The following is a 13,478-nucleotide window of genomic DNA, read 5'->3' on the forward strand; positions in this document are numbered from 1 at the left end:
GGAAAGTTGGATATCAGTTAAATGATTGAACAAAGGCATTATGTTTATTATTTTCCTGATTCTGCTTACTTTACTCCTTAGAAGTTTGCATGTTTCTCTGTGTTTATCATGTTCTAAGTGTTTTACTGCTTTCCAATATTCCCTTACTTTCATGTACTGTAATTTGTTTAGCCATTTCTTAGTTGATAAACATCTAGTTTGTTTCTGGTTCTCTGTTACTACAAAAGTGTTGCTTTGAATATCTTAGTATATTGGGATCTTTCTTTTCATCACTCACCTCCTTAGGATATATATCTAGCAGTGGAATCTCTGAGTTGAAGGATATGGACATACCAGTCACTTTTATCTACATAATCTCACTCTCCCCCCCCCAGCCAATGGTTGTACCACTTAACAGTTCTATCAGTAGCACATCACTGTGCTTGTTTTGCCTTAATCATTCCAAGGTTGATTAATCTCATCTTTGATCATTTTTGCCAATGAGTAGGAAGTGAAACTTCAGCATTATTTTGATTTACGTTTTCTTTTTATCAGTGACTTGAAGCATTCTTTCATGTGATATTTAATAATTTGCACTTCTTTTGAGGAACATTTGTTCATATCTTTTGGCTCCTTATCTATTGGAGAATGACTTTTATTTTGAAATATTTCTTGTCTCTTGTCTCTGTGTCTGTCTTAGATACCAGACATTTAATAACGATAATTAATACAAAAATTTTTCCTAGTCAATCATTTTCCTTATCCCAGTTGCATTAATTTTGTAGGCACAAAACCTGTTTAAATTTCATGTTATCAAAATGATCGATTTAATCTTTTTACCCCAAAATCCTTTACCCCAATTTAATTTAATCCTTTACTCCAAATAAGTCTTTCTAGGTTCCCCTGCAGCTGTTAATTGCCTTTCCTTCTAAGACTGTCTTATGTCCACTTTGGATCTATCTAGTTTGTAATTACTTATTTCTGGATTGCAGGGACTGTTTTATTTTTCTTTTTAATTCCAGTCCTTAATACAATGCCTGGTACGGTACATCGTAAGTGCTTAATAAACATTTGTAGATTGTTAAGGATTTACCCTTACCCTTAATTGAGAAAGATATTATGATCTGCTTCTCTTATAAAGTGTTTATAGTGTGATCTTTAATGTCCATGTCACATTCAATTTGAATTTTTGGAATATGGTGTAAGATAGTTGGGCTGAGACTAATTTAGACCATATTGCTTTCCAGGGGTTTTTCAGCAGTACTTATCATATAGGGAATTCTTTTCTAGGTAATTTTATGTTTGAGAGTTTATTGAGCTATGGGTTATTGGCTTCAGTTATTTCTGATTCATCTTTGTTCAATTTCTGTTTTTTAACTTATACCAAATGGTTTTTTGGATTGTTGCTAATATAATGTTTTTTGGATTGTTGCTAATATCCCCTCATTCCTACCTTTTTAAAAATTATAATTTGGTTCCTTTTATTTTGATTATTTCTTTTTTTAAAATTGTCAACAATTGTTAGTTGATTTAAGGAATTACTAATAATAAGAGATTTTAACTACTTCCAAAGCTTGAATGAATTGTAGTCAAAGATCAGAAGACTCTCTTGGAGTTGCACTTGGAGTTGATTGGTGGAGTTAAAAATAAGAAACATGTGAATAGAAACCTCCAACAGTGTTTTCTTCCCTTTTTCAGGCTACAGAATCAAGTACACAAAAATTTAAGCTGTAGGTAACTCAAGCAAAGAGAAAGAAATGAATGGGAAGTGAATGCCTTAGCGTTTTACCATAGTAGGTCAGACTTCTGTTTATTTTTATTGTCTGTCACATTTCTTCTGTGTGAAATGAACTTTTAGCATTAGAGACAAGGCCCCATCTGATTAGTTGGCAGGCAAGACAGCTAGCCAAAGCAGTAAGGTACCCCAAGGAAAAAAACAGAAAATGGCATGCGCAAAGTAGAAAAGACCTTCATCACAAAGCAATTGTACGTTCTCTCAGGCAGAAGCAGTTGCCCCGTTCCCCATGTCTAAGAGCTACATCTTTGAATAGTGGAACCCCTCTAGGACACCGCAGACTCTGCCTCTTGCCTGACCCTTTTACCATTTTCTATAAATTGCCTTTGTTCAGTCAGTAGCTCCATTCTTTATAGCCACAGGTGCTGATAATCCAGAAAAAAAATTGGTTTTTGGGACCATGAAATAGTTCAGTGTAAAAGGGTTGTGGTTGTATCACTCAAAATGAAGGATATATGTTTTCCTTCTGTACTCTTGGTATGTTTGGATACCTTATCATATAGATCATGTAGTCTTAAAATCTGTTCTGCTGTTGTATCCTGAGAACCATTGGGCCAGCTGCTATATGCCCTGCCTATGTGTCTTCTGGACCTCTAGGTCTCATTCTACACCCTCTGGTCCAGGTATCCTTACATACCCTGTCGTGTGAATTCCCAATATGTTTACATATATATAAAGTGATTTAATGTGAGAAAAAGTGAATTTGTATATGCCCAGCATAGACCAAATGAGATTGACTTGTGTTAATGATGTTCTAGTCAATTATTTCCCAGTATAGTGGTAAAATGCTAGATGTGGAGACAAGTTTGGGGTCCAAATCCTTTTCTACTTACTACTGACGTAACATTGTAGAATTTACTTAACCTTTCTGGTTTTCAGTTCTTCATCTATAAATTAAGAGATTCGAGTCAATAATCTCTAAAGTTACTTGTTGTTCAGTTATGTCTGGCAATTTATGACCCATGGACCAATGCATGGCAGGCCCTTCAGACCTCCGTTATCTCCCAAAATCTGTTCAAACTCAACGTTTGTTGCTTCTCTGACACTGTCATTCCCTTTTTTTTTTTTTTTTTTTGTCTTCTGTCATTTCCAACATCAGAGTCTTTACCAATGAGTCTTGTTTTCTAATATGTGGCCAAAGTATTAAAGCTTCAGCTTTCCTATTTGAATTTGAATTAATTAAGTTTTGATTGATTTGATCTCCTGACTGTCTAAGGAACTCTCAGAAGTCTTTACTACCACCACAATTTGTGGTACTCAACTTTCCTTATAATCCAACTCTCATAGCTATATGTTAATACTGGAAAAAACATACCTTTGACTTTGCAATCTTAATTACTGGAGTAGTTTGCCATTTCCTTCTCTAGCTCATTTTACAGACAAGGAAACTGAGGCAAACAGGGTGAAGTGACTTCCCCAAAGTCAAACAACTAGTGTCTGAGGCCAAATTTGAATTCAGGAAGATGAGTCTAACTCACTCCAGGTCTCATGGTCTGTGTACCTAGTCAGCTGCCTTTGTAACTTAGCCCCTTTCCATCCCTAGATCTTATTCCGGGCTATATATTCTTTGACCCAGTGACTGGCTTCTTGGCATTTCTACAAACAAGAAATTCTATCTCTCTTGTCTGGGTTCTCTGCTCTGTCTTTTGATCACTCTGGCTTCCATTAAACTACATCTAAAATCCCAACTTTTACAGGAATCCTTTCCCAACTCTTATTAATTCTAGTTCCTCCTCTCCCTGTTAATTATTTTCTATTTTTCCTGTATATAGCTTGTTTTGTATATATTTGTTTTTGTGTTGTCTCCCCATTAGATTATAAAAGCTCCTCGAAGTCAGGAACTGTATTTTGCTTCTTCTTTTTTTTGTATATCCATCACATAGTAAGTTCTTAATAAATGTTTATTGATTGATTGATTAATTATTCATTCAGCTAAGCTCAGGTATAAGGAAAAAGTGGCAGATTTTCAGTGATTTTTACTGATAAATGTCTTCTTCATAAATTAAAAATAATAAATACTAGTTTAATAGCTTCCTGCCAAACCTTCCTTTTCTGTTTCACATGATTATGGTTTGTCCTGCCTACTCCCTCCAGTGCACTCTGCTATTGATAAATGGCTTGTGATGATTATGCTATAATGAATACCATAAACTCAGTGCTGGAAGTGAGAGGAAGAAAAAGGAAGTGGGAGATCTCATGTATTGTTTCAATTGAAGAAATAAGGAAACAGGTTGCTTTAAGTAGTGGGCATGATCTTTTTAAACAAGAGAGCTAAAATTTAATATTATGAATTTAGGTCTTCCTGAAAAGGAATGTTGCACTGATACCACACTTTAGGTGCTCTGCCACATACCATATGTCAAATCAGCTTCTATATGTCTCAAGCACCTACTTCTTTCTTTAGTTTTTCTTTTCCCTCTATTTCTGGCTTCTTAAATGACACAAAAGGATAAAGGGTTGAGGAAAGGTTGTTCCTCACAAGAAAATCATTTGTAAAAATCATATTTTTATGATTTATTAATATTTCTTTTTTAAAATGGAAAATGAAAATCATTCAAGAAACATTAATCTTTGAAATAAGTTGTTTTATAGGAAATTTGTTTTTATTCTTTCTATTTTCATTTTGACTTACTAGCCCATTAGTTAGTAATCACCTATTAATTGCCTTCTGTTTACCAGTTATTATCCTGGGATCCGAAGTCATACATGTAGAGTTCAGAATTGACACCCTTCCTTTTTGAATCCAACACACTTATCAAGCATCTTGTTCTTTTTGAAAGAATTTCTAAATTCCAACTTTAACTAAACTTTTTTTAAGAGAGCATTTTCACATAGAAAATGCTAAAAGATAATTCAGTATGGAATTATGACTATTTTACATTACTAGAATTGTTAAAAATGTTTAATAAAAGCCTACATGTTACTTTCAAAATTATTGTGTTTGTCTTGTTCTCTTCAGCACATTATAAAAATGTTGCAATGGACTCCTTTTTTGATGTAACTGTTGCTAGCTCCTACCCCTGTCTTTTCTTACTGCCCTTCTTTCTCCAATTAATCTAGAATAAGAAAATGGGAGGGAAAGTTTGTAACTAGTAAGTATAATAAAGGAAAACTAATCCATACTATGGTTATGTTCAAAAATGCATGACTATAAATGTGTCTATCACTCCTTTGTTAGGGGATGGTTAATACATCACCTTAAGTTTTCTAGAGACAGTTTTCATCAGAACTTTTATGTCTTTCAAAGTTGCTTCTTGTTGTCTTCCTGGCTTTTTTTTCCCTCCTGATTGTGTTCACTTCATTCTTTAATGTACCATCTAGGATTCTTTTAAATTTTATCTTTTGTCACTAAATTCAGTTACATGAATAAAACAATTTACTCAGCCTTAATTATATTAATTTTTGTTCTTGATTTTATATTTGATTGTTCTCTAATTGTTTCATATGTATAAAAACTATCGTCCCAACAATGATCATGAAAAAACACATGAAGTCCATGGATATATATACAAGGAAGGAGTACCCATATGTTAAGATCCATTGAAATAAATGAGGGGTACTTCCACCTTCTTGTCAGAGTAGGCAACTATGGAAGTAGAATGCATCTATTGTAAGTTTTTTTCCTGATATTCTCATTTTTCTGCTATTCTTACTTTTCTGATTTCCTAATACTCTGAGAATATTAGTTTTAGTAAACTATTTAAAAATTATTAGTTAAAAAGGATAGTTCTCCAAAAAGAGGAGATACATAAAAACAAAAGATAACAATTAAAATTTATTTTAAAAAAGTATTTACTTTAAAAAAGTATTTTTAAAAAGTGTGAATATAACCCACTTTTGTAATTATTTTTCATATCCTTCTATTTGGTTCAAACAGAAATTTTTTCAGTTCACTTTCACGTATTCCAGGCTCAAATGCCAAAATTATAAAGTGATATATATATATATATATATATATATATATATATATATTATAAAACATAAAGTGCATGGAATTTTTTTGCTTTTCTAAACATGTATTCTTAAAAATCAATTTTGAAAAAATATGAAATTAAACTATAAAACTATAAATTAAATAAAAGAGAAAAGGTTGCGCTTATAGGATTTGATTACAACAGGTGAGGGAAGGAAATAAGAAATAAACTAAGAGCAAAAAATAAAATAGAAAATATTGGCATGATATCCATATTTTCTTTTATTTCTTTAAATGTTTCCTTCCTGTTCTGCTGTACCGAATATGGGTTCTTATATATGAGGAACAAAGATAGGCAGAAAGACTGCTTCAGAGCAGAGGAACAGTATAATAGTGCAATTTACAAGAATTGTAAAGCCTTTGAGAGTTGATTTTTTAAAAAATTCTAAATTCAAATTTTGTTTTATTTTCAAGTCTGTATTCCCTCCCTCCACTTCCAATCTTCTTGCGAAAGTAAGAAAATAAAACCTGATACAAACATGTAGTAAAGCAAAACAAACTTCTCTTATTGTCCCTGTTCAAAAAGAAAGTTAAAATAACTTAATTTGTGTTCTGAGTCTCTCTATCTGGAAGTGGGTCATACGTTTCAGCATGAATCCTTTGGAATTGTGGTTTATTATTGTATTGATCAGAATTCCTAAGTCTTTCATTGTTTGTCTTTACAATATTGTTATTATTGTACTGCTCACTTCGTTGCATCAATTCATGTGAGTCATTTTTGTGATCTAAGTCTTTAAAAATTGATTATCTTTATAATATGCTGTTACCCATGTAGACTGTTCTCATGATTCTACTCATTTCACTTTGCTTCATTTCATACAGGTCTTTCCAGATCTTTTTGAAACTATGCCCCTTCATCATTTCTTACAGCACAGTAGTATTCCATCACATTTATATACTATCATTTCTTCAACAATTCCCCCAATTGTTGGGCATTTCCTCACTTTTCCAATTTCAATAAAATATGTATTATATTTTCACACAGGAGACCTTTTCCTCTTTGATCTCTTTGTATGTTTGGGTCAAAGGATATGCGCAGCTTAATAGCTTTTTGGGCATACTTCCAAATTATTGTTCTGAGTGTTTGAACTAGTTTACAATTCTTTCAACAATGTTTTAATGTTCATTTTTCCACAACCCCTTCCACTGTATCATTTTTCTTATTGGTCAAACTTGGCCAACCTGATGGATTCGAGGAAGTACCTCAGAGTTGTTTTGATTTGAGGTTCTATAATTATTAGTGATTTAAAACTTTTTTGTATGACTTTTGATAGCTTGTATTTCTTCCTCTGAAAAATGTCTGTACTTTGTTTTTGAAGTCCAGATAAATCAATCTAGTAGAGCCACAGATGTAGACCCAACTTTTTATGTTTCTGTATCCTATACTTTATTTGACAATTGAGCCAAACCTAGAAGTCCTAATTGAAAAAAAGATTAATGTAGCATATTGGATTTGGGAGGAGTTTCTCAATTTAAGCAAGACTGGGTTAAGAATATTTATATTCTTTTCTGTGGACTATTCCATATTGTGCAATCAAGAAATCAAACTTCTCTTAGTGTAGTTCATTGTGTTTAAGAGTGGGAGAAACATGCTGTATAGAGAAAGGCTAGTTTTTAAAATTTATGCATTTTATGAAGTAGGGATCTTTGGTAATAAAGTTTCCAGTAAAAATTTTCTATTGAAGCCAAACTATAGTTGGTAAAATAGAATTATAGGCAACATGTTTCAAAATTTGCCTCTGTGTTCCAAATAGGGTTGCTATCCTTCAAGGCAATTGTTTTTAATCATCTCATCTATTGGTTACTTTCTCTTTTGCACCAGAATGTGAGCTTCTTGAACAGGGTTTTGTTTGTGTTTTCGGGTTTTTCTTTCCTTTCCTTGGTTCTTCAGCCCTTACTAGCACAAAACTTGGCACAGAGAAAGTACTTAATCAATCAGTGCTTGAAGATTGACTTGACTGATTGGTGAGTTTCCAATTATTCTGCATGTTTAAATACCTATTTGTGCACAGTTTATCTTCTCATTAGAATGTAAGCTCCTTATGAGCAGGGACTGTTTGCTTTTTCTTTGTATCTCCAGCCATTTAGCACAATGCAAGGCACATATTAAATGCTTGTTATTAGTGTTATTTGCTGCCTGCTAAAAGAAGACTTTATTGACTAATTTTAAGTCAACATCTTAACTGTTGATTTAAACGATTCCATTCCATCTTTGCATGTATCTTGTATGCATCTATGTATATGCATGTTTTCTTTCTCATTAGAATGTAATCTCTTTGAGAGCTGGGAATGATAACTTTTTCTTTGTGTTCTATGTATTTTATACAGTTTCTGGCACATAGTAAATGTTAATGAATGCTTGTTGATTGGTAATACAGCCTTGGACAATGGCTAATGAACAATTAATCAAGGCATCTCTTGCTCATGTATTTAAAACTATTTTGAGAGTCTAAAACACAAGTGTGAAATATAAACAGCTTATATTCTGTTCTAACCACAACCTCACATGTCTCTGAACCAGACACATCTCTTGGTTCTGGGCATTTTCTCTGGCTGTCCCTTCCTTGGAATTCTCTATCTTTTCATACCTTCTCACTTCCGTATCTTCTCTGAAGTTCTAGCTAAAAGATGGTCTTTCCCAGTCCTTCTTAATTCTAGTGCAATCCCTCAGCTAATTATTTTCTATTTACCCTTAAGATAGCTTATTTATAGATCATTTGTCTATTGTCTCATCCATTATATTATAAGCATCTCAAGGACAGATATTGTTTTTTTGCCTTTTTTGTAACCTCAATTCTTAACACAGGGTTCAGCACATAGTAGGTACTTAATAAATGTTTATTGACTGAGTGATTATTTGCAGGTCACTTTTATTAAAGCTAAATTCTCCATCTATGAAACAGGAATACTAACACAAACTTTCCTCTTTTTGAAACAGAGATTTGGTAAGAATGAATGAAGTAATGAATGGTTTCAAAGACATTTTGGATATTAATTCAAAGCAACAAGCATGGTCAATCTTAGCATAGTGTTCTTAATGTTTAGAGAAACCAAAGTAGGAATGAATGGGACTCATGAATTACATTTGAAATGGAAGTGAAAGTCTTCTAATTAACCACTGTGAAAGTATCTCACTCTCATTTTTATTTTGTGGTTTCTTCAGTTCTGGACTTCAGCGATCCCTTCAGTACTGAAGTGAAGCCAAGGATTCTGCTTATGGGACTGAGGAGAAGTGGCAAGTCATCTATTCAGAAAGTCGTCTTTCACAAAATGTCACCCAATGAAACCCTGTTCTTGGAGAGCACTAATAAGATATGCCGAGAAGATGTCTCCAACAGTTCCTTTGTTAACTTTCAGATTTGGGATTTTCCAGGTCAAATTGACTTTTTTGACCCTACATTTGACTATGAGATGATCTTCAGGGGCACAGGAGCACTGATATTTGTTATCGATTCCCAGGTAAAGTTAAAGATCTAAGGTTATCACTCAAAGCGATAACTAGGATAGGTTGGTTGGTCCAAGGTGTCAAATTTAGAGGGTGATGAAAACATTTTTCAGTTTATATGCATTTTATAAACAATGGGGCTTAGTGTCTATATCAGGAAGACTTTTATAAAATAGGATGTTATTCTTCAAGCTGATCCCATCTTGATTTCCATCTTATTTCATCAGGGTTCTCCTTAACATATCTTGCTTATATAGTTGATTTGAGGGTGTATTTCCTGCCATTTACCCTGTGATAACTCAGGTGCAAAAATTCTGAGTTATAAATCTGTCAGAGATTCATGTTAACCTATGAGCTGGCTAAACTGTCCCATTTACAGAGAGAGTGCATCTAAAAATTAAATTTTAATTTGGTGTCTTGAAACCCAAAAAGCATTTTCCAGTTGGATAGTGTAACAAATAATGGTTAGGTTCCTAGCCCACAAAGCCCACTCTATTAAAATAGAGTGAAATACAGTCCTATGTCTTGGCAGACAAAGTGATCTTTCATTTTGCCCTTCATGTTACACAGGGCTCTCCTCTGTAGAACTCCATAGTAGTACTTCCAGTTTTTCTCTTCTCTCTATATTTATCCTGTCTCATTTCTTCAGGACCCAAATGTTCATTTTAATTATTTTTATTGATGTATTTTGTTTTGATACAACACATATTATCTAACAAATACTCAAACATCACCCCCACAAAAGTATATTTCCCAAAATATGTAATCCTCCTAAAACCACCCACACCCTCACAGTACATTCTTGAAAAATGTCACTTTAAGTTTTCCCTTTTCAGAGAGGATATGTGTTTTGATTCAATTTTCTGAGTAAATTAAGCTAAGCTGTATTTGTTAATGGCTATCACTTGAGCCTAATATGTTAAGACTTTGAAGTTATTTAGTTATATTTAAACAAAGAACTCTTGAAAATATAATGCCATTCCTAAGAACCAACCATTTGTTGGTTGTTTAATTCCATCCCTGGGAAGTCCAGTATGGTGCTTATCATCATATGGTATCGAATCCTTTGGGATTTGGAAAACTGTGCCAGGAGAGTATATATTCCGGTAGCTTCTATCATGCATGATCCCTGCAATGCTGTGGCTAAAAACCTCACCCTCATGTGACTAGTCTTCTATTTATAAGTCCCTCCAAACTCTGAAATGGAGCTTCAGGGGGGAAAAAAAGAGTTATTTCTCATGGCAACCCAAAAAACAAAAAAGAATACAAAATGGTCCTTTGCCCTCCCTCTTTCATAGTGACAATGACAGAATGGGAGAAAAGACAGCAAGGGCTAAGATTCTAGTTTTTAGGCCACCTATAAATGTTAATTCTGCTGTTGCTAAATTAAATATGAGCCCATTGTCCAATACGTGGACTAGAGTTATTGAATGTTATTAATCTTGAAATTCTTCCTATAAATGAAACCAGAAGAAGTTGCAGCTAAAGAGACAGGTGGCTTGGAGAGATTGTGTTTAGAGTTGGTTTTAATGTGCACCCAAAGGCCAAAAAAAATTCATGGGATATTTGTATTGCAATGTTTATGACAAGTATTTGCTAAAAAGAACCACAGAAAAATAATTGTAGTTTCTGTATGAACATATGTCACAGAATAACAAGATGTAGAGAAATTCTTTGGAAAAACTATATATGATTCTCCAAATTAAATTAATATATACTTTAATGCTAGATGGCTTCCATGAAAACTTGGGCCTAGGGGTGAATGGTAAAACTATGCTGGAAAATGTCTCAGGTAAAAGTTTGGAGATAATACATCTTTTTGTGAAAATAGTTGAGAAATACTGAATATGACAGGAACTAATTAATAAACCCAAGTAATTACATTTTAATAAAGGAAACAATTTCTAACTGAGGTGGGAAATCATTCCCTCAAAAAACTATTTTGTGTTTGATCAGACCAACTGAAAAGCATTTGCTAAATACTATGTTCTAGGCATTGTAGCTACCAACTAACTTGTTAGAGCTGAGATCACAGTTGACAAAAATCTAGAAGATGAAAAAATGAAAAAAAAAATAGCATGCAATGAAAATATTTCCCACTTCACCTATTTAAAAAATTGTTGATGCCAAAAAATGAGAAGTAGAGGAAGAAACAGACATTAATACAATTAACCATTCCCTGAAGTTTATCTGGTACAAATTATTTGCCAAAATAAAGAGCTCAAAAGAGCCTAGATTGCACCTCAGCCAGCAAGCATTTGTTGTCTTTGACAAGAAGAAAGTAGGACAACCAGATGCAATATCAGTTCAGGATATAAACTAATTTGTTGAATTTAATAAAGAAGGTGTGAAAACTTATGAATAACATTACTTTGCAAAAATGAGAAGTAGTGGAGGCATAAACAAGTTTAAAGAAATTTGGGGAAACTTTAAAATAAGAAAAATAATCTCATCGGAATTTAAGGATGGAACTGGAAGACAGTACACAAAATACTAAAAAGATCTGTAAACGTGTAATTTTTTCCTCCATCAATGTCAGTAGAGCAAACCACATTTCAGTAATTCCAACATCACAATATTGGGTGAATTGCTTGAGGAAATGGAACTAATATTAAAGAAAACAAAGATGGGAAAAGTAGTGAGACTAAACTGACAAAGTCAAAGTTTTGAGGTTATTGGAGAATTGATTCTCAAAATGTATAAAGAATGGAGGATACCAAAAGTATGGGGGAAAGTCTGAGATTTTATTTTTACCCAAATATAATGAAGGGATATTTGTCACTTTAGTGTTAATAACTCCCTAAGACTACTTAATAGTGTTATCCTGAAAATAAACTACGTAAGCACTGAAAATATATTGGATGAAGATATAGTGAGTATTCCCAAGTGATATTCCCCAGTAGACTACATCTCTACAATAATAATTGACTGAAAGGATCTCACAATCATACAAAAATTCCTTCAAATATATAACAACATGTATAACCATTTGAAGATCATCTGATTATAAATATCAAGCTTCAAGAACATGCTTGATAAAGATATGGCAGGTTTTCATGAATGACATTGTAATATAGAACAAATCTCCACAATCATAATTGATTAAAAGGGTAAGGTCCCACTCTGCTTATTGTTTGAAGACTACAAAAAAAGGACATTTACCCAATATGATGTCATGTCATGATCACACAAGATCTCTTTGTAACTGTTCAATGACTATCTGATTATTGATATCAAGCAAAGTTACATATATTCACCAAAGAAATGTATTCTATATATTCAAAGAATATATATTCACTACTTAGATTGGCACTTTAGATTAATAATAGGCTGGGCCCAGAATTCTCTAGAAAGTAGGAGGAAGAATGCAAAGTGGATTACCTTTGGGAAATTGCATTTAAAAAAGAAATGCCTGAAGTTCTGAAGCTAAGGAGCATTTAAAAAGAACCATTGGACTTCTTGGAATGATTTTATCAAAAAAGATAAAAATTGAGGGGCAGCTAGGTGGTGTAGTGTATAGAGCACCAGCTCTGAAGTCAGGAGGATCTGAGTTCAAATTTGACCTCAGACACTTAACACTTCCTATAGTTGTGTGACCCTGGGCAAGTCACTTAACCTCAATTGCCTCAGCAAAAAAAAAAAAAAAAAAGATAATTGAGAATCATCCAAAGAGGTTCAAGAGATGTGTCTTGTGTATGAGGAGCTTGGGAGGCATTGCACAGAAGTGTTGTAAAGGCTATCATCAAAGAAATATATAACTTTAAAAGAAAGGCAGACTCAGTGAGAGGCATGGAAAGTCTACCGCTCCAATGGTATTCAGGCATTGTCAAGAAAAATTGAGAAATGGCCCCCCAGGGCCAATGTATTTTGAGAGGATGTGAACAAGAATTACATAGGATGAGCAGGCCTGAATGAACTGTGATCTGTATTACTGAAGGGAAAGACCACAATAAGATCATAGATCTATTGCCAAATAATTTCTCTGTTTGTGGCTATTTTATCACGTAAGGTCAGTGTAGCTTCTGGGTTTTGAAGGGGAGAAAATACTTCCTGACCAACATTAGCAGCCAGCAATTGAAGAGCTGCTAATTAAGGGCTATGGAATGAAGCAGTGTGTGGCAAATGGAAAAGAGAAATCATGGGGCTTTTGGTTCCATTCCTCACCGTCAGTGGTACCGTCTTTTGGCAGTGGGGTAATTCAGAACTCTTCTCAAACACTAAAGACTCTCCAGTCCTGTAACCCTTGTGTGAAGAAGTGGAATGAACTTCTTATTATCATAGGCAGA

The 13,478-nt window shown here is 33.6% G+C and overlaps 1 protein-coding gene across 1 annotated transcript in view; it reads left to right on the forward strand.

The window, feature by feature from the left end:
* Nucleotides 1-13,478, forward strand: part of RRAGD (Ras related GTP binding D) — a 68,601-nt gene that overhangs the window by 14,621 nt on the left and 40,502 nt on the right. The window contains exon 2 of the mRNA XM_003769280.4: nt 8,911-9,206. Coding sequence (XP_003769328.1) covers nt 8,911-9,206 — 296 coding nt within the window. The remainder of the gene's footprint in view (nt 1-8,910; nt 9,207-13,478) is intronic.

Source organism: Sarcophilus harrisii, chromosome 4, assembly GCF_902635505.1.
Source record: "Sarcophilus harrisii chromosome 4, mSarHar1.11, whole genome shotgun sequence".
NCBI lineage: Eukaryota > Metazoa > Chordata > Mammalia > Dasyuromorphia > Dasyuridae > Sarcophilus > Sarcophilus harrisii.